Source organism: Penicillium expansum (assembly GCF_000769745.1).
Source record: "Penicillium expansum strain MD-8 chromosome Unknown contig198, whole genome shotgun sequence".
NCBI classification, from domain to species: Eukaryota; Fungi; Ascomycota; class Eurotiomycetes; order Eurotiales; family Aspergillaceae; genus Penicillium; species Penicillium expansum.
This window is the reverse complement of record NW_015971402.1, coordinates 1-22,467: the sequence shown is the minus strand read 5'-3', so window position 1 is coordinate 22,467 and position 22,467 is coordinate 1. Positions and strand designations below refer to the sequence as shown.

At 48.7% G+C, this 22,467-nt stretch overlaps 9 protein-coding genes across 9 annotated transcripts; 6 read left to right on the top strand and 3 right to left on the bottom strand.

Annotated features, from left to right (window-relative positions):
• Nucleotides 1–335: 335 nt before the first annotated feature.
• On the bottom strand, nucleotides 336–1,591 carry PEX2_062530 (zinc-dependent alcohol dehydrogenase family protein; the record flags this gene model as incomplete). The annotated part of the gene is made up of 4 exons (XM_016743524.1): nucleotides 336–380; nucleotides 436–882; nucleotides 946–1,335; nucleotides 1,430–1,591. The coding sequence occupies 4 exons, from the start codon at nucleotides 1,589–1,591 to the stop codon at nucleotides 336–338; spliced, it is 1,044 nt and encodes a 347-aa protein (XP_016596231.1).
• An 803-nt stretch (nucleotides 1,592–2,394) lies between these two features.
• PEX2_062520 (N-terminal L-serine N(alpha)-acetyltransferase NAT4) lies at nucleotides 2,395–3,364 on the top strand (the record flags this gene model as incomplete). The annotated part of the gene is made up of 2 exons (XM_016743523.1): nucleotides 2,395–2,476; nucleotides 2,583–3,364. The coding sequence occupies 2 exons, from the start codon at nucleotides 2,395–2,397 to the stop codon at nucleotides 3,362–3,364; spliced, it is 864 nt and encodes a 287-aa protein (XP_016596230.1).
• An 81-nt stretch (nucleotides 3,365–3,445) lies between these two features.
• On the bottom strand, nucleotides 3,446–4,941 carry PEX2_062510 (GPI-anchored transamidase subunit GAB1; the record flags this gene model as incomplete). Its single annotated transcript, XM_016743522.1, has 5 exons — nucleotides 3,446–3,684; nucleotides 3,742–4,361; nucleotides 4,418–4,620; nucleotides 4,684–4,748; nucleotides 4,800–4,941. The coding sequence occupies 5 exons, from the start codon at nucleotides 4,939–4,941 to the stop codon at nucleotides 3,446–3,448; spliced, it is 1,269 nt and encodes a 422-aa protein (XP_016596229.1).
• A 170-nt stretch (nucleotides 4,942–5,111) lies between these two features.
• Nucleotides 5,112–7,249, top strand: nop7 (mRNA-binding ribosome synthesis protein NOP7; the record flags this gene model as incomplete). The annotated part of the gene is made up of 3 exons (XM_016743521.1): nucleotides 5,112–5,133; nucleotides 5,187–5,285; nucleotides 5,349–7,249. 3 exons carry the CDS (start codon nucleotides 5,112–5,114, stop codon nucleotides 7,247–7,249), a joined length of 2,022 nt encoding a protein of 673 aa, XP_016596228.1.
• Nucleotides 7,250–7,633: 384 nt separating this feature from the next.
• On the top strand, nucleotides 7,634–11,275 carry PEX2_062490 (uncharacterized protein; the record flags this gene model as incomplete). Its single annotated transcript, XM_016743520.1, has 7 exons — nucleotides 7,634–7,940; nucleotides 8,005–8,605; nucleotides 8,656–9,487; nucleotides 10,337–10,493; nucleotides 10,546–10,717; nucleotides 10,775–10,944; nucleotides 11,010–11,275. The coding sequence occupies 7 exons, from the start codon at nucleotides 7,634–7,636 to the stop codon at nucleotides 11,273–11,275; spliced, it is 2,505 nt and encodes an 834-aa protein (XP_016596227.1).
• Nucleotides 11,276–11,839: 564 nt separating this feature from the next.
• PEX2_062480 (phosphoglycerate mutase family protein) lies at nucleotides 11,840–12,490 on the top strand (the record flags this gene model as incomplete). The annotated part of the gene is made up of 1 exon (XM_016743519.1): nucleotides 11,840–12,490. The coding sequence occupies one exon, from the start codon at nucleotides 11,840–11,842 to the stop codon at nucleotides 12,488–12,490; it is 651 nt and encodes a 216-aa protein (XP_016596226.1).
• Nucleotides 12,491–14,183: 1,693 nt separating this feature from the next.
• On the top strand, nucleotides 14,184–16,217 carry PEX2_062470 (TolB family protein; the record flags this gene model as incomplete). Its single annotated transcript, XM_016743518.1, has 1 exon — nucleotides 14,184–16,217. One exon carries the CDS (start codon nucleotides 14,184–14,186, stop codon nucleotides 16,215–16,217), a length of 2,034 nt encoding a protein of 677 aa, XP_016596225.1.
• A 1,216-nt stretch (nucleotides 16,218–17,433) lies between these two features.
• On the top strand, nucleotides 17,434–19,329 carry PEX2_062460 (uncharacterized protein; the record flags this gene model as incomplete). Its single annotated transcript, XM_016743517.1, has 1 exon — nucleotides 17,434–19,329. One exon carries the CDS (start codon nucleotides 17,434–17,436, stop codon nucleotides 19,327–19,329), a length of 1,896 nt encoding a protein of 631 aa, XP_016596224.1.
• A 798-nt stretch (nucleotides 19,330–20,127) lies between these two features.
• Nucleotides 20,128–21,648, bottom strand: PEX2_062450 (uncharacterized protein; the record flags this gene model as incomplete). The annotated part of the gene is made up of 1 exon (XM_016743516.1): nucleotides 20,128–21,648. The coding sequence occupies one exon, from the start codon at nucleotides 21,646–21,648 to the stop codon at nucleotides 20,128–20,130; it is 1,521 nt and encodes a 506-aa protein (XP_016596223.1).
• Between the last annotated feature and the right edge of the window lie 819 nt (nucleotides 21,649–22,467).

Sequence of the window (22,467 nt, the reverse complement as noted above, 5' to 3'; positions counted from 1 at the left end):
TCGAGCATGGCAGGTCTCCACTATCAAACCTTAAATCTTTGTTTATTGGGAGCTTTATAAACAGGATGAGAGAGACAGAAAAAAAAAGGGGGATAGATATACGCGAGAACGACCGGAGTCGAACCGGAACAGTCTAGGTAGTGGAAGATCTTCGGCACTTCCCTCGTGGTACACATTGTCATGTTACCACTAGGCCACCTGCTGTTGGGGATACTAGTACTAGGTTGCAGTTCCTTTTATCCTGCGATTCCCAACCTTGGAAGGTGCTCCAAACATATACCAGCAACACTCATGTCACACTAACGCTGCTTCATAGCCTGTTTCCATCCCACTTCCTAGTTGATCTTGATAGTCAACTTTCCAAAGTGCTTCTGGGCCCACTGGATTCCAACTTGTTAGCATGCAACCCCTTCTTACTGACGAAAAACAACTTACCATATAATCATAGGCTTCCCGTGTCTGGTCAAGGCTGAACACCTTCTTATCCACCACAGGATGGATATCATTGGCCTCGATAGCTCGAATCATATCCCTCATGAGAGCTTTGCTACCAACATAAACGCCACGCACAGTGCAGATGTGGCTCAATGTCTCTAGAACAGTCGGCTGTGTCTTCGGGTCCACGCCTCCAAGGAACCCAATAACACTGATGATACCCTCGAACTTGATGCACTTGAAGCTCTGCTGGAGCGTTCCGCTACCACCCACTTCGATGACGTGGTCCACGCCAGCTCCGTCAGGAGTCAGCTTGCGAGCAGCTTCGCCCCAGTTGGGCTCCGTCTTATAATTGATAACATGATCAGCGCCGAGCTGCTTAAGCTTCTCGGCCTTCTCTGCAGAAGAGGTTGTCGCGATAACTGTCGCACCAGCAGCTTTGGCGAACTATGCCACAAACAGTGTTAGCCGAGTCTATTATGATGGAGTCTGAATGAAATCAATCCTAACCTGTAAGCCAAAGATACTGACACCGCCAGTTCCTTGCACGAGAACGATCTGGCCGGGCTTCAAAGGCTTCAGACCATATAGTGCATTCCAGCTGGTGAGAGCTGCGCACGGTAGGGTGCTAGCTTCGCGGGCATCGAGGTTTGTCGGTGCCTTGACAAGACCTTGTTCATTGAATACGCCATATTCGCGGAGGGTACCGTCGATGACACCACCTAGGCCAGTACCCGCTGCATATGTGTCAATCTCGCCGTATTGGTGGCCCTGATTGAAGAGAGTCGCAACTTGGTCGCCCTTCTTGAATTCAATGACCTTGGATCCCACTTCAACAACTTCGCCAGCACCATCAGAACCTGGCACTACGGGAAGACTGAGAGCAAATGGATAGAGGCCCTATAGGAGAGTTAGGGGTCGGTTATAGCTAATTGTTTGCGCAGACAGTCCGATAAGGCTTGCCAATATCAGCTTTTCTCTTGCAAGATCATACCTTGGGGATAGTCAGGTCGCGATAGTTTAGCGATGCAGCGTGGAGCTTCACTAATACTTCATTTTCGCCGACTTTCGGAACAGCAGCGTCCTTGTAAACAAGCCCGTTGAAGTCGTGCTCCTTATCTTCAACGACCCATTGCTTCATAGTGGAGGGAGACATTTTAATATGCTGTATATAAGATAAATGACTATTCTCAAAACAATGTACAAGGACAAACTGATTATGGTGGGGTTGGTGGTTATATATTGAGACCTCTGACGTATTTGACGAATGCCTCCTTTGGGCGACAGATCCACCCGGGTGGTGACGGAAGGATTATTAAGAAGTCTAAGGGAAACCTGTTACCTATCTAGGGAAATCGTTGCTTGATTTTGTCAAATCATAGGGCTTTCAGGATACTTTATCGAATTAAAGCTTAGAATGTGAACTTTAACTACGTGATGAAAGAAATCATCCGTGAAGATTCCATATATATATTTGTAAGACCATAGAAGAAATGTGTACCGCGGTAACTCGACTGCCACTGATTAGTCTCGGCACATGTCCGCCAAGAAGCAGGTGGTTGGTCGTTTTGACATTGATATTTTGAGAGCTTAATTTTCATGTTAGGCCTGCTGCAGTTGGATCCAGGAGGTTGAACTCAGTCGGGAGGGCGACATGGTGGTGTGGTTGAACGAGATAAGAGCTCGGGGAAGAAGAAGATCTGGTAATCAAAGACGCGAAAGAAGAGGATTGTTTCTGAGTTCAGAAGGAGGATAAAGATAGAAAGAAAAGAAGAGATTTTGATATTAGAGAAGTGTGAACACTGCCAGAGGACGTATACTTCCCGCGGTCAAAAGTCCGGGGTCGCCGCCCCTCGCCCACAACATTCTTCAGCTATTAACCCCAGATCCTTACATTCGAGCTGCACTTAGTCGAATTCCGATATATCAAACATCCTTTCAGAAATCTTTGATCTAGCCATGCCATCCGTCAAAGAAGGCCGGGTGACAAAATTAAAAGCCAAAATACCGCGAACCACAATGCGACGCGTCTCCAACAAAAGTGAGTAAATTCCACTTTCGCAAGCTAGTTCAGCCCCAAAGCTTGTTTTATTGATTCGCTCGATTTGACCATATTCAATTAACGACGCGTGCTAATAATCACTTAGTCCCACTAGTCGAACAGACCAACGCATTATCTATTGGCGACTTCATCGCTCAATACGTGACTCCACCCACGCAATCAGGAGAATCAGCAAAAATTGATGCGATTGATCAACCACTTCCATCCCAAAATCAGCAACAACATGATATGACCCCCACACCACGCGTGGACGTCTACTCAGCGGCAACAATCTCCGCGGCTGATCTGGAAGCATGTCTGGAGCTAATCGAGCAAACCTCAAGTGAAGCCTACATGGCGTCGCCCGCAGGCTGGTCGCGCACCAAGAAGCGAAAGGAGATGAAGTTGCCCGACATGAAGTATTTGATTCTGCGGGACACACCGGATTCTAGTGATTCTAATGGGCAAGTTCCGGGAGAGAAGCAGATTGATATCGCCGACAAAAATGCTCCGTCTCCACCTTCGAAGGAAAGTGACGAGTCCATTTCATCGTCTGGTGCTGCTTCTCTGAATGTGCTGGGTTTCCTCTCATTTATGGTTACCTATGAGGATGGAAAGGAGGTTGTTTACTGCTACGAGATTCACTTGTCACCGAAGGCCCGGGGACGGGGTGTTGGGAATTTACTTATGAGTCAGATGGAGGGAATCGGTCGTGCTGTCGGCTTGGAGAAGTCCATGTTGACGGTTTTCAAGTCGAATGAGATTGCTCGGCGGTTCTATGATCGGCTTGGGTATGAGGTTGATGAGTATTCGCCCCAACCGCGCATGTTGCGCAATGGGACTGTTAAGGACGTGGACTACTTGATCTTGTCGAAGATGTTGAAATGATAATAGCTGAATATCTATTTGTTAAGAATTTGAATGCTAATAGTTCATATGAGAATATTGATGTGCAAAAAATAATATACATTACACCTGTCGCACCTCTGTGCCCACCTGATCTGGGCGTTCTTGCTCCCACTCGTCTCTGAGAGCGGCAAAGACCGTGTCGGATAACAGGATAGAGAGACCCAAACTCCAGACCAGGGTGATGGCGTAGAAGAAATTGGCATTTCCGGATCCTGCGTAGATCCAAAGGTGGTAGAAAGCCGGACCGAGGAGACTGGAGTACAAGATTGCCGAGCCCGCAAAAAAGGTATAACGCATCACTGTGCCAAGTTAGTCAGGGTGATTTCGAGATATAGTCAGTGTTTGGAAATACTCACATGGGAATAGGTGGCGATATAATGGCAGCAGCGCGAAGAACAGCGACGCATCTGAGATGCTAGGGTATGGCTTGAAGATGGCGAAGACACCCAAGAGCGAGGTAATGACGAATAGAGGTTGGCTACGGAAGCGAGCCGTGAGACCCCCGACATAGCTGGCCAAGTGGAGCCAGAAAACGCCGAGGAAGAACTCTCGAAATGAGTCGAACATTTCGATGAAAAAGTACCACCAGAGCCCCACGTTGGGAGTCAAGTCTGGAACCAACAGATGGAAACCATATGTTGCCGAGATGAACTCCCAGAAGGTCCCGGTGATCAGAGAGGAGAGACCAAGCAGGCCTGCCACACTGGCTAGTAGTAAGGTAGCGTGTTGAACGATGAAAGATCCAATATTGGGTGGGCTTGGTCCCTCCAAGCGTCGGTCATAGCATAGCAGGACCAATGGGATAAATAGCAGTGCCGGGTATAGAGACAGGTACGAAGCAAATCCCAGGGCTAGCATTGCATTGATGCTATTTCCACCGACTGCATTGGAGACCGCGAAGAGGATTCCCGATGTCGTAAATACGCTGGTTGATCGCGCTAAACATGTCGCAATTGTGAGAGGATTGAACAAAAACCTATTCCGCGGTAAGTATATGAATATTTATGATCGGACAGACCAGAATATACATACCATGCTGCAACGGACACTCCATCCCATCGGACATGTTTTCGAACCGCTGAGTGTAGTCTCGATTTAACCGATTGGCCCGACGCAGAGATGGTTACCAATGCGTGCGCGTTCAAAAGGTCGACAATGAAGTAGAAAATTGCTGTTGGTAATGGCGAGCTCTTCACATCCGGGAGAAGTGCGAACAGTGGTAAAAGAAGCGGCGCCTGGATTATTGGATGGAATTGTCAATACAAGGAACCGAGCCGGAGGGATCTAGATCCACGAACCTGGTGAAAGACGCCTCCATCATAAGGCGACACATTTCGTGTGTACAAGAATAGACCTTCCTGCACTACACACAATTAGTTTACAGAATGCGGAGTCAATTGTCGGAGACACGTACGGCGTTTGAAGCTATTGACGGGTGTTGAGACTTCGACTCTCCCCGTTAACAAATCAGGTAATGAAGGAAAAAGACATGTCAGAAGCAGACGCAGCACAAAAGCCGCGCCGAACACAGCAATCTTCCGTCGGTCTACAGCCATGACGGGGTGATGTTTTAGTTGTTGATTCCAGCTGGTCCCTATGGATCCAGGGCTCTCTCTCCGCCTTCGGGCACGGACCACTTTTTGTTGCGGTAAGAAAAAAAAGTTATCGAGAAATTTTCTTCTTCTTATCAGCAGCCGTTTGGATATTTTGACAACCACTTTTCATCATGGGCAAAATTAAGAAGAAGGGTATGTTGAAATCAACCGGGAATTTCAATTGAATTTACTGACAGTCCTTTCAGGTACCTCTGGCGCAGCCAAGAACTACATTACCAGAACTCAGGCCGTGCGCAAACTTCAGATCTCTTTGCCGGATTTCCGCCGACTATGCATCTTCAAGGGTAATTACCTCTTCTATGAGTATTCCATCTGAATCGCAAGACTAACATGATCTCCGATATCAGGTATCTACCCTCGCGAGCCCCGTAGTAAGAAGAAGGCCTCTAAGACGTCTACGCCCAACACCACCTTCTATTACACCAAGGATATCCAATATCTGCTACACGAGCCCCTGCTCAACAAGTTCCGTGATCAGAAGTCACTTGCGAAGAAGATCGCTCGCTCTCTCGGCCGTGGAGAAGTCAGCGATGCCTCCCGTTTAGAAAAGAACAACGCCCCGAGACTCACCTTGGACCATGTCATCAAAGAGCGCTACCCGACCTTTATCGATGCCCTCCGTGATCTTGACGACGCTCTGTCTCTTCTCTTCCTCTTCGCTACCCTTCCCTCTACCGACCATGTTCCTTCTAAGACCGTTGCGCTCTGCCAGCGTCTTTGCCACGAGTTCCAGCACTACCTGATCATGACAAATTCTCTGCGCAGATCCTTCCTTTCCATTAAGGGTATCTACTACCAGGCTACGATCCAGGGCCAAGACATTATGTGGCTTGTGCCATACCGTTTCGTCCAGCGTGTCAATGGCGACGTCGATTACCGTATCATGGCTACCTTTGTCGAGTTTTACACCACCCTGTTGGGCTTCGTCAACTTCCGCCTGTACTCCTCAATTGGATTGAGATACCCCCCTAAGTTTGATACCCGCAGTGATGAGAATGGTGCCGAGTTGGCCGCTTTCACTCTCGAGGGCCGTTCAGTGGGTGAGGTGCCCAAGGCTCTTGAGGCTAGCAAGGCTCAGAGCAACGGCAACTCCAACAAGGAGGTTTCCAAGGAACTTCAAGCCAAGGTTGATAAGGTGATTAAGAAGGCCGGTTTGGAACAGAGCACGGATGAGGAGATGGTCGACACTACCGACGAGGCAACCGATGCCATCGACCGTTTCGAGCCCGCTGCCCCCGAAGCCGACACCCTCCCCCAGCCCGCGATGAGCGGCAACGAGGCCGGCGCACTCTTCGCCCCCTTCGTGTTCTACATTTCCCGTGAAGCCCCCAAGGCTCCCCTCGAGTTCATCTTGCGCTCATTCGGCTGCAAGCGCGTTGGATGGGCCTCCGTTCTGGGCGATGGAGCCTTCACTCACGACGAGAGCGACCCCCGCATCACTCACCAAATTGTCGATCGTCCCCAACTTCCCCAGGAGTCTCTTCCCGCCATTCCCGCTGCCGATGAGAACGCCGTTCAGAAGGTCCAGCCTGGATCCCGCATCCCTGGCCGTACCTACGTCCAGCCCCAGTGGGTCTGGGACTGCATTAACGAGGGCAAGCTCCTCCGAGCTGATCTCTACGCACCCGGTGCCACTCTCCCACCTCACTTGAGCCCTTGGGTCAAGGCTTCTCGTGGCGCTTACGACCCCCGCGCCAGTCTCGCCGATCAAGAGGAGGAGGATGAGGCCGAGATTGCCGCCGAGGCCTCTGATAGCGACGAGGAGATGGAGGACGAGCCTGCTGCTGACGCCACGCCTGCTACTGCTGAGGAGTCCGATGAGGAGTCCGTCGACGGAGGCATGGATGTCGCCGGCACCGACGACGACGAGAGCGAGGAGTCCGAGGAGGAAGACGAAGACTTCGGTGGCTTTGACGAGGAAGCCGCATCCGAGTCCGAAGATGACGACGAGGCTGCCCGCACTCAGCACCAGAAGGAGCTCGAGGCCGAAGCCGCTGGTCTGCCTTTCACTGCTAACGCCGCCGCTGATGAAGCTGCCAAGAAGAAGTCCTCCAAGTCCAAGAAGGTTGCCGCTAAGAAGCGCAGCGAGGACGAGGAGCTCGAGAGACAGAAGATGATGATGAGCCGGAAGAAGCGCAAGCTGCTTGAGAAGATGATGTACTCCAACAAGAAGACCGCTGATGAGTCCGCCAAGCTCCGCTCCAAGAGACGCAAGCTTGAGAAGGGCGAGAAGGCCGAGAAGAAGTAAAGCTCTGGTCATTTGTGCATGTTAGATAGTGCTTTTGCCGGGCGTTGCGGTTTGGATATGTCCCCTGTATAGGCACCTCAAAAATTTGTGAAGTTTTAATGCTATTTATGGGATAAGACCCCAGTTATATGTATAACTTTTGTCCTTGCCATCTTGAGACCCTGTGTAGTTCAATCGAGTAAGCTATTGTCTATTGTAGGAAATTGGCTACTCATTGCAACATGTGTTCTGTCCATAGGTTATGAATAGATTATCTTTGACGTCGGTGTGCACCTTCCCCATATTATCAACAGCGTTACGTGCATCCACGTGAACACGCGTAAATCCAATTTGGAAATTACGTACATCCATAGACACTCTTGTCGGTCGTTTTGGGGACTCGCCATGTTGTTCAAAGGTACTGACCTAGCGCTCCAGAAGCTCAGCATGGTCCTTGTTGCATCTTTTGTGTTTGTGGTGATTCTGCTTCGTCCACAGATCAATGAGCACATCCTCCCGCTGCGCCTTTGGAAAGACGGCCATGATTCCACATCACGACCTATCCCATATAATCCATACCCTGACTACAACAGTGCTGCGTGGAAGAGAAAGTGGAGAGGATCCTACCAACAGTGTGTTGGCCCCGATGGAGCGCTCTTGGATCCTAAGAACGAAGACATGGCCATGAAAGGATATCGTTGGAAGCAGTCAGGTTTGTGACTTGAGCAAGATCGTCACGAAGCACTTGGAGCTCCAACTTGATTAACTAAACTCAGAATTCCCAACACCAATCTTCGGTTCGTACGAGGCGTGGCATCTCGATAGAGATCTTTGTGTTGATCTATCGTCCCGTTATGGTACATATGGCTATGAAGTGAAAACACGGGATGGTGTCGCATCTCGAATCTCAAGGAACTGGGAAGGCGTCAATTGGGCCGAGTTGCAACGGGCCTGCCTTGGAAGTAACCGCGAAAGATACAACAAGTCGAATCCCGAGCCGAAGAAATCCACATTACACAAACAGCAGACCCAACAAGTGGAATACAGGCACAAGAAACATCGTCATCGGAAGAGTCGTCTACCTCAATTTCATCTCAGAAAAGCTGTTATTCTACGCTCAACCATTGACATGAAGTACACAACGAATGACATCCACAACATCCGTGCTATGGTCATGGAACACTCTCTTCTTTCAGGTGCAGAGTATGAGGTGATTCTTCTAATCGATGCGAAGGACGAGATATTACCTGAACCGATGGACAATGTTGCTATGGATAGTTTCAAAGAGGAGTACCTCCCAAAAGAACTTCGAGGGCTTGCAGTATTTTTCAACACCAAGCTTCTGGAGGACTGGTATCCGACCATCGACGTCCACGAGTACGTTTTACCATGTGATCATATTAACGGCTATGCTCACCATTGAACAGGGCAATGTATCAATACTTCCAACCGGTGCAAATCTTCTCGCTGCTTTATCAACAATACGACTTTATTTGGCAATTTGAGATGGATGCCAGGTACACTGGACATTTATATCATCTACTAGAACAAGCGACGGCATTCGCGAAACAACAACCCCGGAAACACCTCTGGGAGCGTAACTCTTACTTCTACATCCCCAAGGTCCATGGTACCTGGGATGAGTTCAACAAGATGGTAGATCAAAGTATGGTGGATCGTCCAACTGTCTGGGGTCCAGTGCTAGCCAAGGGTCTAAATGTTTCAAAGGAGGCACCGTTCCCAGCACCCACACCGACAGCGGAGATAGACAGATCGAGATGGGGCGTTGGAGAGGAACCAGACGTGATTACCTGGCTTCCACAGTTCAACCCGGCGAGCACGGGCTGGCCGATGCGCGATGTGATCTACGAGTTCATCGAAGGACAAAGCACTCCACGCCGGGCTTCCCCCGTTGCCATGTCTCGACTTTTAGCGCGCGTGCTCCGTTTGATGCACACCGATCTTGTTGACAACGGCCTAGCTCTAGGTTCAGAGATGTCTCCAACCTCCTGGGCTTTGTACTATGGCCTGAAGTCAGTTCAGATTCCCCAGCCCGTATACCATGCACAGGAATGGGACCTTGAGGAACTGAACCGCCGTGCGAATTCCGGTGAGCCCGGGGCTATCAGTGTTCGGAGTGACAGTATCTGGACATGGAATATGCATCACGATATTCTGAAAAATATGACCTACATGTTCGATTCGGAATATTCTGGGAGGCTCTACCGAGCCTGGTTGGGGGATGGCAATGTAGAGGAGGTAAGATTGAGCTTCTTTTGCGGAAATCAGTGCTGACCACTGGCAGTGGAAGAGAGCTAATCGATCAATCTGCTTACCACCTATGCTACTGCATCCTGTGAAGAACACGACGATGTAGAAGGTTTGCGGTAAAATGAGTTGTGATAGTTGACTACTGTGGGTTTCCGTAGTCATGTTTGATCTTAATCATTAGGAAAAGTTCTCTTATCTAGTCTTAGAATAATATATCTCTCCTCATACCTCGCACCTTGCGCCTTGTAGATGAGTTTCATTCTACCGCATCTGGGGATGTTTTGGTCCGGGGAGCTACCACGTACAGAGTGTTCGGGGCCCCTCCCGGGGGCATATTATTGGTGAGTCATCCCTCGGGTCACATCCGAGATCTCACGTATACCTGCTGATGTTTTCGCCTTGGAACACGTTAAGTAATAAATTGCACATATCAAACAGCACCAACACACACAAGCTATAAACAGACTAATAAAAAATGGCGTCAAACAAACAAGTCGTGGGATGGATAGGTACGGCAATGAAGAACAATCTCAACGGCCTTCACATCTCTAATTTACTCCTAGGACTCGGAAGTATGGGACTTGCAATGGCGCAAAATGTTCACAGATTTCTTCAACAAGACAGAAAATCCCAATTAAGATTCCGGAATCGGACGGCGTCTCGTGGCGCTCCACTTGAAGCACTTGGGGCTATTGGATGCGAGTCTATTGCCCAGCTTGTCGCGGAATGTGACCTGATATTCATATCTGTGAGTATATGGATTCGCATTTCTTACGAAGACCTTTTACAGATCCCCCAGATCTATCATGAGCCCTTTTCACTGACATTGAGTAACAGACTAGTGACGATGCGGCTTTGAATGCTATCGTTGACGAAATATTAGCTGTCAAAGATATTGACGACAAGTTGTTTGTGGATACTACCACTGTGCATCCGAATACTACCAAGGAGACAGATGAAAAACTAAAGAACCGAAATGCATCCTTCGTTGCTGGTAAGTAAACCAACTTCAATCATGATTTGCGGTTTCTTATGTACTACACTAGCACCGGTCTTCGGAGCCACCCCGGCTGCTGAAAGTGGTACGGTGTTGATGGCGATGGCCGGCCCAAGCCCTGCCATTGATAAACTTGCACCTTTCGGAAAAGGTGTCATTGCTCGGGATGTGATGATTGTCTCGGATCAGCCCGAGAAAGCCACGCTTCTTAAAACTTTGGGGTAAGATTGTGACCAATCTGTGTACGGTGTTGTAATTGTCCCACTGACATCATTTAGGAATTTTCTCGTGGCAGGAACAATGGAGATCGTGGGAGAAGCTCAAGTGCTAGCAGAGAAAAGTGATCTTGGCACAGGCATGCTTGAAAAGTTGCTTGAGCTGAATTTTGGAAGTTTGATGCATTCCAGCTCTAGGCGCATGACGCAGGGGGTTTACCTGCCAGAGGAAGGTATGAATATGGCTTCAATTGAGAATATCCAAGTTTTTCTTTCTTTTGCTGATCATCTCGTCTAGGTCAATCCCCTTGGTCCAACCTGAATCTCGGTATCAAGGATGTTCAGCATGGCATCAGTTGCGCCCAAAATGTTGGTGCCAGATTAAAAGTCGCCGAAGTAGCACTGGAAAATATGTCTCGGGCGAAGGACTTCTCGGATGCGCATGGCGGCCGGCCTTTGGATTCATCGTCTGGGTACGGTGTCATACGTCAGGATTCTGGGCTTGACTTTGAGAATGCCTTTGTGAAGGAACGAGACACGAGAAAGGAAAATGGTTCCTCCTAATAATATATTTCTACGCACGCAGCTAGGAGGGCCCCGGAGTGGAGAGAGCACTTACGACAGCTCTCGGGGTCACTTCTGAGGTTGGAATGCTTTGGATCATCCGTGGTAGAGTACGCAGGTGTTATCTGAGAGATGTGAAGCTGTCTGAAGGACACCGGCTTTTCTTCATCACTGTTTCTGGCAGTAGTCGGGGCATAACCTATTTTACCATTCTTCTGTGCCTTCTTGTTACATTAAATGTTAGTACATCACGATTGCTGACCCGCAGCGTAAAACATATTCTCTTATCCGTCAAAGCCCATCATTCGGAAAAGTTCCGGTTCCAACTCGCTCGGATCTACTCTAGCTCTAGGGCTGCGGCTGATATTTCCTAAGTTGGAAGGGAGGTCCGATTAAGCTCCCGAGGTCGGATATAAGCTTCGGAGCCCCGTACTCTAACCGATCATTAAATTCAGGACGAGAATGCAAATACTCATGAGATTCATACTCATCGGTCTCTTCCCATTGATCTCTCTATTATACCTCTCCATTCAGTCACAGAATCACCGTTCAACCGTTACCGAAATGTCTTTTCGTTTACATCTGGTCCGACATGCAGAGGGAACCCACAATCCCGGCCACAATACAAGCATTCTGGACCCGCCATTGACAGAAAAAGGGATTGAACAATGCCTGAAGCTCTGTCAAGACTTTCCGTTCAAGGACAGCGTTGGTTTAGTGGTGACATCTCCACTCCGACGCACTCTTCAAACAGCCCGTCTAGGCTTCCAACAAACCATTGATGAGAAGTACTACGCCCAGGGCTCCGGGGTTCAAAATGGCGCGTGCCTTTTGTTAGAACCAGATGTACAGGCGCACTCCGCTAGACCATGTGATACTGGCTCAGAGATTTCGATTTTACGTTCGGAGTTTTACGATCTCCCATGGGAAATCTTAGATTTGGATCCCATATTTCCAGCAAAGGAAGGGCTTTACGCCAGCGATTCTGAGAGCTTGAAGCTGCGTGGAGCACGGATACAGCGTCGATTGGAGCATAAATTCAAGGAGCTAAAGGACAGCGGAAGACCAGATATTGTCGTTGTTACACATGGCGGGTTTTTGAGCTCCGTCATCGGCCAAGAGAAAACAGAAGTTGGGCAGGCAAAGTGGAAGACTTTTATGGTCACATTCGATGAGGATTCGAAAATTATTGTGGAATCAACGAAGGGAGAATGACCAAGGCTTTGATTCGCCCGTTGGGTTGTCGGCAATATGTACATGGATAAAATAGAGCGAACCTATCCATTACTTGTTTTTGCGCAGCTATTATGTTTCACATTGTCTAGCCAAATTGATCTGCGAGCCAATCCTAAATATTAGAAATGGTAAAATAATGGCGAAGGATATGGCTTACGTCCGCATCAGCCCCATCTCCGAGTCCAAACGACAATCTACTGCCCCCACATTTATACCCGAGAGGTTCCAAGGTTGTCATTTTTGGCGACAAGAATGAATTAGGCGCCAGTGCTATTTACAGACCCTCTTCGACGTTCAAGATGAATTAGCCTTGGTAATAGTAGCAGTCAAGCCTATGAAAGCCCCAGAGAGTTCAGGCGGGACCTCAGCCGCCGGCATCTGACGCCGTCCCTCGTGTTCAATATCAGCCGAAAAGCGCTGAACAATCTGTGGAACCTTTTTGTGGCGTTGCTCACTTTTTCTTAGTTGGGCTTGTGTGAAAACATACATTTGCTTCCACATTATTATCAATTCTGGGAAACTATATGCTGAGAAATATCTATTGGTTGTACCACACGCGACAAAATGCTAGGCTGGCCTGATCCGGTGGCACTTTGCTTACTCCGATTGGGCATGTCTCACAGTTTTCTTTTTGCCCAAAGGAGTCATCATGCATTATTTCATGTCACCAGGAGTTGTGGCAGCGCCACTCGAATGTGATCCACTGCCGGTCTATATTGTCATGTCGCAAGCTTTCATACTCCGATCAGACTTGGTAGACCCTAATTACCGTCTCTGTACCAAATTCTAGAATGCCTACCCTAGAAGAGCACTGTCCGGGAAGGCTTCCTAAAGCAATCTCATTAGGGCCTAGTTCTGCAGATATTTGATCCCGGCGGATTGTTCACTAGTTGACTTGGGTGGTCGACATTTCTCGACTTTGGGTGTAGAACAATACAAGACACATATGGCTTAGAGCGAAAGCTCTATGCGAAATATCGTTTTAAGTTTTTCAAATGTTGTACATAGAAAAGACCATTTCACAAATTAAGCCTTTCTCCGTCTTCTTCTGTCGTGTGTCTATGAAACCGAAGAAGGCGGGCAAAACATCTATGAAATAGACATTCAAAAAAATAAAACAAAAAATACATGACAAGGCCGCAAATGCGGCTGAGTTTTCTTGTCTTTTTATAAATTAGTATTCGATGGCTTCTACGCCCCTGACGTGGCAAATGGCGTGGTTATGGTTACTCAGGGAAGTATGCAGAGTCGACCCTTGTTTCGGGCCCTTTTCTAGACTAATCCCGCTCTTCTGATCGTTCAAGTATTATGAATCGGGTATTTTCAATCAGGCAAGAATAACAGGGACATTGGTAAATATAAAGGATACTAGTCAACGTAAGATAACAAGTTGTTTCTCCGTTTGTTCTGGAGGATTATTTATCAAAATATTCATTATCCATAATGAATATATCATTTTTAGGCAAACGACTTGATAGCACGCTCAAGTAAGCCTTCTCAAACCCATCTATATATACAGCTAGCTATAATGTAGGTAGCACCTTCCGGGGGTTTAATCCCGCATTCCATATTAGCACTGTGCCAACTCCTCTTCGTAACATTGGAAGAGCCCCGGAGAAACCTTTTTTAACCCGAGACCATTGTCTTTCCAAAATTGTCCACGACATTTGAAATGCGTCTTAGCATTGCTACTGTTGTGGGCTTCGCCATTGCCCCTGCGTTAGCTAGCTGCCCTTATGCCCGAGATGCGGGCACTGAGGCTGACAACAATGCTAACCTCCATGCTCACTTACCTCGCGAGAACATTATAAGCAAGTCAACCCCAACTGTTGCATCCCCGACCCCTTCCACGGCGGCTGGAAAAAAGGGTCTGCTGTTAATGAACCGCATTGCTCCTGGTGCCTCGGAATTATACATCGCCAACGCGGATGGCACCAACGAGCGTCCTTTGTTGACAGATCCCGGTTATGAATACCACGCCGAGTTTTCTCCCGATGGTGAATGGATTGGCTTCACGAGTGAGCGGAACGGTGATGGAAATTCCGATATCTGGCGTGTGCGCCCAGATGGCTCCGATCTACAGCCGATTGTGACATCTCCGGCAGCGGAAGACAGCGTTGTAATCTCACCCAATGGAACGTTGGTAGCATATGTTTCAACAGCCAACAATTACATCGCAAATATTTGGGTCAAGGACCTGGAGACCGGTGCTGAGTGGAATATCACAGATACCCCGGCTAACCTGCCAGATGAGAACATGATGCACGGTCATTTTCGTCCAGCTTGGTCGCCAGATGGAAATTGGCTTGCATTTTCCTCTGACCGCAACACAAAATGGGATGGCCACGGAAATCTTACGTACCTCGGCCTCGCTGGCTGGGAGCACACCCAAGAGCTCGGCATTTACATCATTCGCCCTGATGGCTCAGATCTTCGCCGTGTTGCCAATCGCACTTGCCACTGCCTTGGGTCCCCCAAATGGTCACCTGATGGCAATCGCCTCATATTCTATGAGATGACTCGTAATAATACGTGGGATGCGCATCGGCCTGAGACCGTTGCAAATGCCAACTCCGCAATTATCTCTGTTGGGATCAATGGCGATGACCGTCGAATTGAGGTTGGCGGGGCTGGTGTTAAGACCTTTCCTCAATACGTGACAAACTCCACCATTGGGTACCATCTGAAAGGCGGTGATAAGGAGGGCTTGTACCTCACAAACGGTACCTACTTCAATACCACCATCCGCTCTCCCTCGTGGTCTCCTGACGGAAAGTACGTTGTTTACGAGAAGGTTGATTGGTCTATCCGCCCGCTCTTTAAAGAACTTTACAGCTGGGACAACGACTGGGAATACCGCTTCACTGATGTGTTCCCTCAACTCTCGTCGGACGACCGCGTGGCTTTGACTGAAAAGCAGCTTGGGAACTCCTCCATTGCCACGTTTGACCTAGACGATAGGCATGTCTCCTTACTCTACAAGCCTAATGATACCAGTCTACTCGACACTGATCTGATTCAAGATGGTCTGGGAGGGGCCTACAGTCCCAGCTGGTCCCCAGATGGCGAATGGATTGTCTTTGGAGTGGGCGGCTGGTTTGAAGCGCGTGATTGGCGAGGAGGCTGGATTTTACGTTCCACCGCAAACGGCAGTAATACCGAGGTCCTTACCACCAGCAGTCTCTGGGTTAACGGAACGAAGAACCTAAATACCGGCTTTCCTAGCTTCTCTCACGACGGCAAGAAGGTCGTCTACCGCGTGTGGGGTGCTGACACCGCTAAGTACGGTGACGAGACTGATATCGGTTTACGCATTATCGACATTGAGACTAGACAGATCACCCAGCTCACCAGCGGCTGGGACAATCTCCCCTCTTTCTCGCCCGACGGAGAATTTATAATCTTTACCCGCAAGGTTTCTCCGACTAACTATGAGGTCTGCACCATCCGCCCTGACGGCACTGATCTCCGTATTCTGACTTCCAGCGGCGCCAACGATGCCCACGCGGTTTGGCGTCAGGATGGAAAAATCTTGTGGTCCTCCGGAATGTACGGGTTCCAGTATGAGTGCGCTCTGTACGACCACACCTTCCAGCCCTACGGTCAGATCATGATCATGGATTCCGATGGATCCAATAAGCGTGCTTTGACTAACTCCATATGGGAGGACTCAATGCCGCTCTTTCTTCCTAATGATTGGTTCTAAGATTCCGGTTGAAAATGTAAAAGCATGGTGGTTTCGTTTTGTTTTCTGACAATCAACTTTGTCACTTTCATTCGTTTTGGGTATCTAGATAGAGCCGCCAGTCTATATTACTATTAAATTACTATCATTACTTTCTTTACGATGATGACACATGTTTCCCTACAATATCTCGTGCATATATGAAAATTCTGATTTCAACTGTTTAAATTCCGTTGAGAAAATAGTATAGATTAAAGTTACGACGATAAACTAAATTTCATTGGTCCATTGTTAGAGTTGTGGGGACCACTAAACCACACTGAGGAACTAACCCCGAGGAAAGCATCAGGTACAGGGGCTTGTTTGGTTGGGGAGATGTGCTCATAAGTGGGCTGATTCTCGTGCTTTGATACTTCAGTGGATGAGTGCAATACCGTAAATGAGCATCAATTCAATGGTTGACCTAGGTAAGTCAGATCGCGCGCATTCAGCTCGCCACTTTGTCGCTTAATACATCCGAGTACGCCATCGTGGACTTACGACGAGGCTGCCATGACAACACCCAGAATCGCTAGTATATTTGTGACGCAAACCAGGCTAGCCACTGCTTGCCCCTCTATGGTATTCAAGTCTTCCACAGTACTGCACTAGCCTCAGTTGAGCAGTGTTCGCCCCGTGTAATTTTACAACTCCATTTGAATTCAATAACTAAACTGAACCTTGAACGCTCCTTAAAATTCCATCATAGTGATAGAAATAAAAGAGAACAGGTTAGAAACTTATATATTGCCATTTTAGGACTAGCGTCCATACTCCGTGTATATGTGTCACGTGACCGCATCGATGATCCACCCGCATGGAATTTTTGACATCTTCAGCACCCTGTAAGAACTAAACTGTCGGAGGGGAGAGTCAAAACTTATCATTAAAAGTACCGATTACGAAGATTTTTTGACACCGAATGTTCTCTTGGCCTTCAAGTCGGGTGTTTTCCAATAAAAATCCGCATCCATGTGATATCTAGGCACTGCAGGTGAACCTTTCGTCCATACAACGGCAAGAGAAAAGACTTCTTTCCGGCATGTCATCTTTATATGGAAGCCAGGTTCCCTGGCCGGATCTTCCTCCACCGCAATCTGCACAGCCACGCCAATCATTATTTGGCGGCCCAAGCAGTGATGTCTTGCAACCTTCTTCTCAGGGAGAACCGCCAAGAAGTTCTCTTTTTGGAGGCCCCATGAAGCAAGATGCCTCCCTAGAGCCATTCTCTGAAACAGAGCCCATGGATGAAGAACTAGACCAAAACGAACATGAATTTGACACAGTAATGCGAGGGCAGCCATTGCCTTTCCGGGATGACTCTGATGACGGAAGCTATGAGGGCAATAATCGTGGCAGAAGTCGCATACGCTCAAACGAACTCCAGGAGTCTCAGCCTGAGCCAATTTACTACGTAGTCGACCGAGGTCTTGACCTGCCACCTGGGGTTGAGCGTCCCAATCTATTTGAAGGGCACGCCAATTCGTGGAGGAACTATAACGCCGACGATATTGGAGCCTATAATGCAATGATTACCCACCGAACCAGAGATTTGGCAGCTCACCTTTACAACGCCCACGTGATTCGCAGGCGAGCGCGGGACACTGCCCGGAAGAACCCTGGGGTCATTGACAAAGCGCCACTGCGTGTGAACAAGCGATGGGCTGCATGGCCTGTTCATGCGTCCACAGTTCCCCGCTCCAGTGAGATTATCCAGAGGAGAGCGGATGCCCCTGATATTTTCCAAATGGAACCTGATCCCCGACCCAGTGCGGAATTGGAGGAATGCATTACAGCGTTCATATTGAAGACTTCCAAGGAGACCTTCCAAGCCCGAGAGTTGGATTTTGAAGAAATCGCAGATAATCCCCGGGATAAGTTGGACGACGGGGATGAGCTGATGGACGATGAATTGGGGAAAAAGGAGGAGGAAGATGAAGAAGTGCCAGTCGATACTAGAATCCTGCGACCAATAGCCCTGCTTGATGACGAGAAATCACTGCGCCAATTACGACCACTGGCCCGCAATGTGATCTCACAAGTAGACAGTCTGCTATACGGGCTCCATTGCGCCACGAAGGGTCGCAAATTCGAGGAAGACTCTGGTGACGAGCAATGGAGTGATTCGGACGAAGAAGACCATGAGACTCTCGAGAGCCCTAATCGCAGGAGCAGAAGTCGATCGCGTGGTCGGAGAAGTGCTCGACAGGAGTCTCAGGAGCGGGGCTTGTCACGTCGTTCCAACAGTGCACGCATGTCCATTGGACCGGACAGGGAAGATGGGAACTTACCAGAAGTTTCCCAAACCCGAGCGCAATCTCGCGACTCCTCTGCTGGTCAAGATATCAATCAACACGCCAAGGACCGATTCAAACTGCGAGACTGGAGTGAAGTCATAGGACTTGCATCAATGATGGGCCTGCCCACTCCCGCAGTACTGCGCGCATCAAAGCGATGCGCCGATCTTTTCGGCGAAGACATGGAATTTAGAAGAATGCCGGAAGGCAGGGTAAAAAAGAGGAGCAAGACAGGTGCTGAAGAAGAATATGCCTACACCGACAGCGAGAGTGAGATCGACTCGGCGCCGCTGAGTCCTCAGCCAATCCTTCCGCCAAATCCCCGAACAAGTCGCAGCCGGCTTATCATACCTGAGCTTGAACCCCGGCCCACGGCGAAGAAGACACCCAAAGCTAAAGCGGTGTTATCTAAGTCTAAAGCGAAGATCCCTAAATCTAAACCGAAGACAACAAGCCGGCGAAGCTCGAAGATACACAAGACTCCTCGAATCGTTCCTCCCTCCTCATCCCCGTCCCCAGCCCCAGAGGAGCTACCAGAACCAGTGCCAGAACCTACTGTACAGGACACAGAAGAAGCCGTGGAACAGGAGCCAAAGACGGCTAAACCAGCCGCTGGAAAGGGTGCTCATCGGAAAGTGGATATTGTCTGCCCTTTCAGGGCATGCACTCGACATACGAATGGGTTCTCGCGAAAGTGGAACCTGCACCAACATATGAAAACCACCCATGGCATACATGTTGCTCCTGGGAATGAAGCCTCGACTGAACCTGATGATCCGGTTATCATAATCGAATAGCTTGCCTGCTTCATTCATTGCTCGCGGGTGTCAACTGACTTGCACAATCTGTGTGGATCGAAGTGCCTATCAACATCCATGGATTAGTATCAGCTTAATCAAAACTCTTTGGGTTCTGCCTTTTGGGCTGGTCTAGATGTAAGAAGTTCAATAGAACATGTTTTGGACCTAAACATGGTGCAGTCAGTGGGTTAGTAGAGAGCCGATGAAAATGCCAGGTCCCGATATAAAAGCTACAGAACGAAGCTAAAATCGCTGCTGGCAACTCTACGTCTCTTTTGAATTACGAGGGCGATCAATGAAGGTACTCAACAGCTTTTTTTTGTATTTTCTTTTCCTGCGTAGTCACCAAAGCAGCCGTTCCCTCGCGGCAGAGACACTCGATAAAGGATGTGTGATTTTTTTGGTGTTTTAGGTGTTTTGCCCCTGTCCCTCAACAACCAAATGTGTAAATCGAAAAAATTGCTTCCGTTCCCTGACGGCAGAGACATCCCCTCGAGGATGTGTGGTTTCTTTTTGTGCTTTTCCTTTTTCATCAACAACCAAATGCGTAAATCGAGAAATGTACCTTGCGTAATCGAAAAAAAGCGGATGTTCCGTCCGTTCCATCACGGCGGAGACATCCCCTGAAGGATGTGTTTTTTTTTTTTTTGATTTTCTGTTTTCGTTTCCTCCTTTCACTCAATCGCCAAATGCATAAAACGAGAATTGTAATTTGTGTAAATCAAAAAATGTGAATCTTGCTTCGGGGTCCATCGGTGAACCCACGATGCTCCGGTGTCAACAAAGGCGAGTCAATCAGACTTTTTTGCTCAACGGAATAGCCTGTGTTTTGCTACGGAACTTGAGTCCCTTCTTCGGCTGGTCCTTCTTCGTTCGGGCCCAATGAGGCGCCTTTTTGTTGTACGCCAGTAGCATCGAAGACCACCGGAAAGCGAGCTCTAGCTGCTCCGGGTACCGCCCCAGGTGCATACGTTTAGTTGCGAACCCTAGGTACTCCATTCGTTCCATATCCCAAAAGCTGACTCCAAACCTCTGGAACTCTCCGCGGAAACCGGCGGCTTGCACATCCGACTGCGGTACAACTTCGCATTGTTGTGCCCAAAAGGGCCCGGGAAGGCTGATCTGTTGGAGGTCGCTCCGGCTGCGTTTAAATTGCGTTGTGGTCCATGGGTTAAACGTCGGGCAACATGTTGTGAACTTGGTTGCTCTCTTGCGTCGAATTGCGTGAGATCCCTTTCCTTCTTCCAGCCAACCAAGGACAGTCTCCATCTGTTCCATTGACTCTGTTCTCATCCAGCCATAGTTAGCGTATGGCGACCAGAAATCTGCCAACGAATTCTGCTCTAGGTTCTTCAGGGTATCAGGGTACATTCGTTCCGGAAGGGGGTCTGGGAGACAAGAAAGGGGCCTCAGCAGCCGCTTTTCACAGACCACCCGTCGCAGCACCGAGAAAATGTACGGCTTGAGGAATGCAAGCATCAGCCGCTGTTCCTCCATCCAAGAAAGAGGGTATCTTGTTCCACAGGTGGGATGCGGAATACCGCGAGGCCGAGGTCCGTTGTTTGGCCAGTGCGCCTTTTTGTTCTTGAGCTCCAGCATCTTGGTGGAGGCGCAGAGAGCCATTGTCTCGTGGAAGAAGGCATGTACATCCCGCCGGAGGCGACTCGCAAGGCTCAGGAGATGGCGGAGAATGTGTTTTGGGGTTGATGCGGGGAGGCGAATGATGCCGACCTTTTCTGGCTCATAGAAGCCCTCTACGGTAATGTTGATGTTGTAGACCAACGGATTGTTGAAGTCCTCGGGCAGTGGGTTGTCATCTGAAGGCACCCCTTTAGCCACGGAGTCTTCCTTCCACCAAAGATAGACCAGAGTTCGGAAGAAAATACGGGTATCCTCGTTGAGACCTCGATCGGCGTCCTCCTGGCTGTAGTCGCATTCCTCCTCGTTGATGTATTTTGTTTCATACTCCCGCCGCTCGATGATGTGTTCCACCAACTTAGGCATAATGCCAATCTTGTCGTCGAGGTAATCCCGAACATCGGGCGAAGCCAGGGTGAGTTGGTGCAACGTCGGTAGGTCGGGCAAATTGAACAAAACCACATCTAGGGCGTACCAAGGAAGGGTTCCAAATGGATCCCTGCGCACTGGTTTCGAGGAAATTGAACATTTTAGAGCAAACGAGTCGCTGAGACGGGAAACCCATGGGACATCAGGTGAACTTTTGTCATCTTCACTTTCCATGTTCGCAGAAGAGACAGTGGCGTTGTCGTCCTCATCAGGGAGAGCAGAGGATGCGGACTGGGAATTCGGAGGCATCTCGAATCAATGTGGGAGGTGTATGGTAGAGCAGATGCAATGGCAAAGTCGATGTAGATGTGAGTATGGGTAAATGAAAGAACAATCAAGTCCTCGGGCTACCTTGCGTTTGGGTAGATGCCGAGTATCTGTTGAGGTTTGTTAGTGTGAATTCTGAAATTTCAAATGAGAGCGCGACACCAACCTTCAGGCAAAGCAACCCATCGAGCTGCCTCGAGTACTGGGAAAATTCTGTTCAATCTTGGGGTTTGAAGCTTGCTCAAAGCGTGGTGAAGTCGTTGAGTGAAGTAGTAGAGAAGGAAAAGGGTGAGGACTAGAAGGGTAAAGAGTAGAAAGGTCAGGAGGAAAAGGGTGAGGTAGAAGAAGGTTGAAGAGGCGAGGAAGGGAAATCCTGTGTGGTTGTCGATTGCTTTTTTAGTGAGAGAAGATTGGTGGTGGTAACATGTGCTCCAGGGCAAATGCTTCCTTCTAAGGGTGTAAGGGTCTATTGATTTCACAGTTCCTATTCTTATATTGTATTGTAGCCTGATGGACCACATTCAAAACATCCTCTACGGCTACATCTAATGACTTCATTAGGGCAAGGCATCACAAAACGACCAAAAGCGAAAGGACGACTTGGTCGCCATGTACTCACGAGGTCAAATCAGTATTGGGGCTCATTCAGTCGAATACAATCACCTAATTTGTGTAAAGGCTCCTCTCAATTCATTGTAGACAAGAATAGTCAGCCGCGTTTGCAGCCTTGTGATGTCCCTGGGTTAGTCTTTCTAAATGGCTTTCATGATGTCTTTTTTTCACAGATATTTCCCCCCCCCC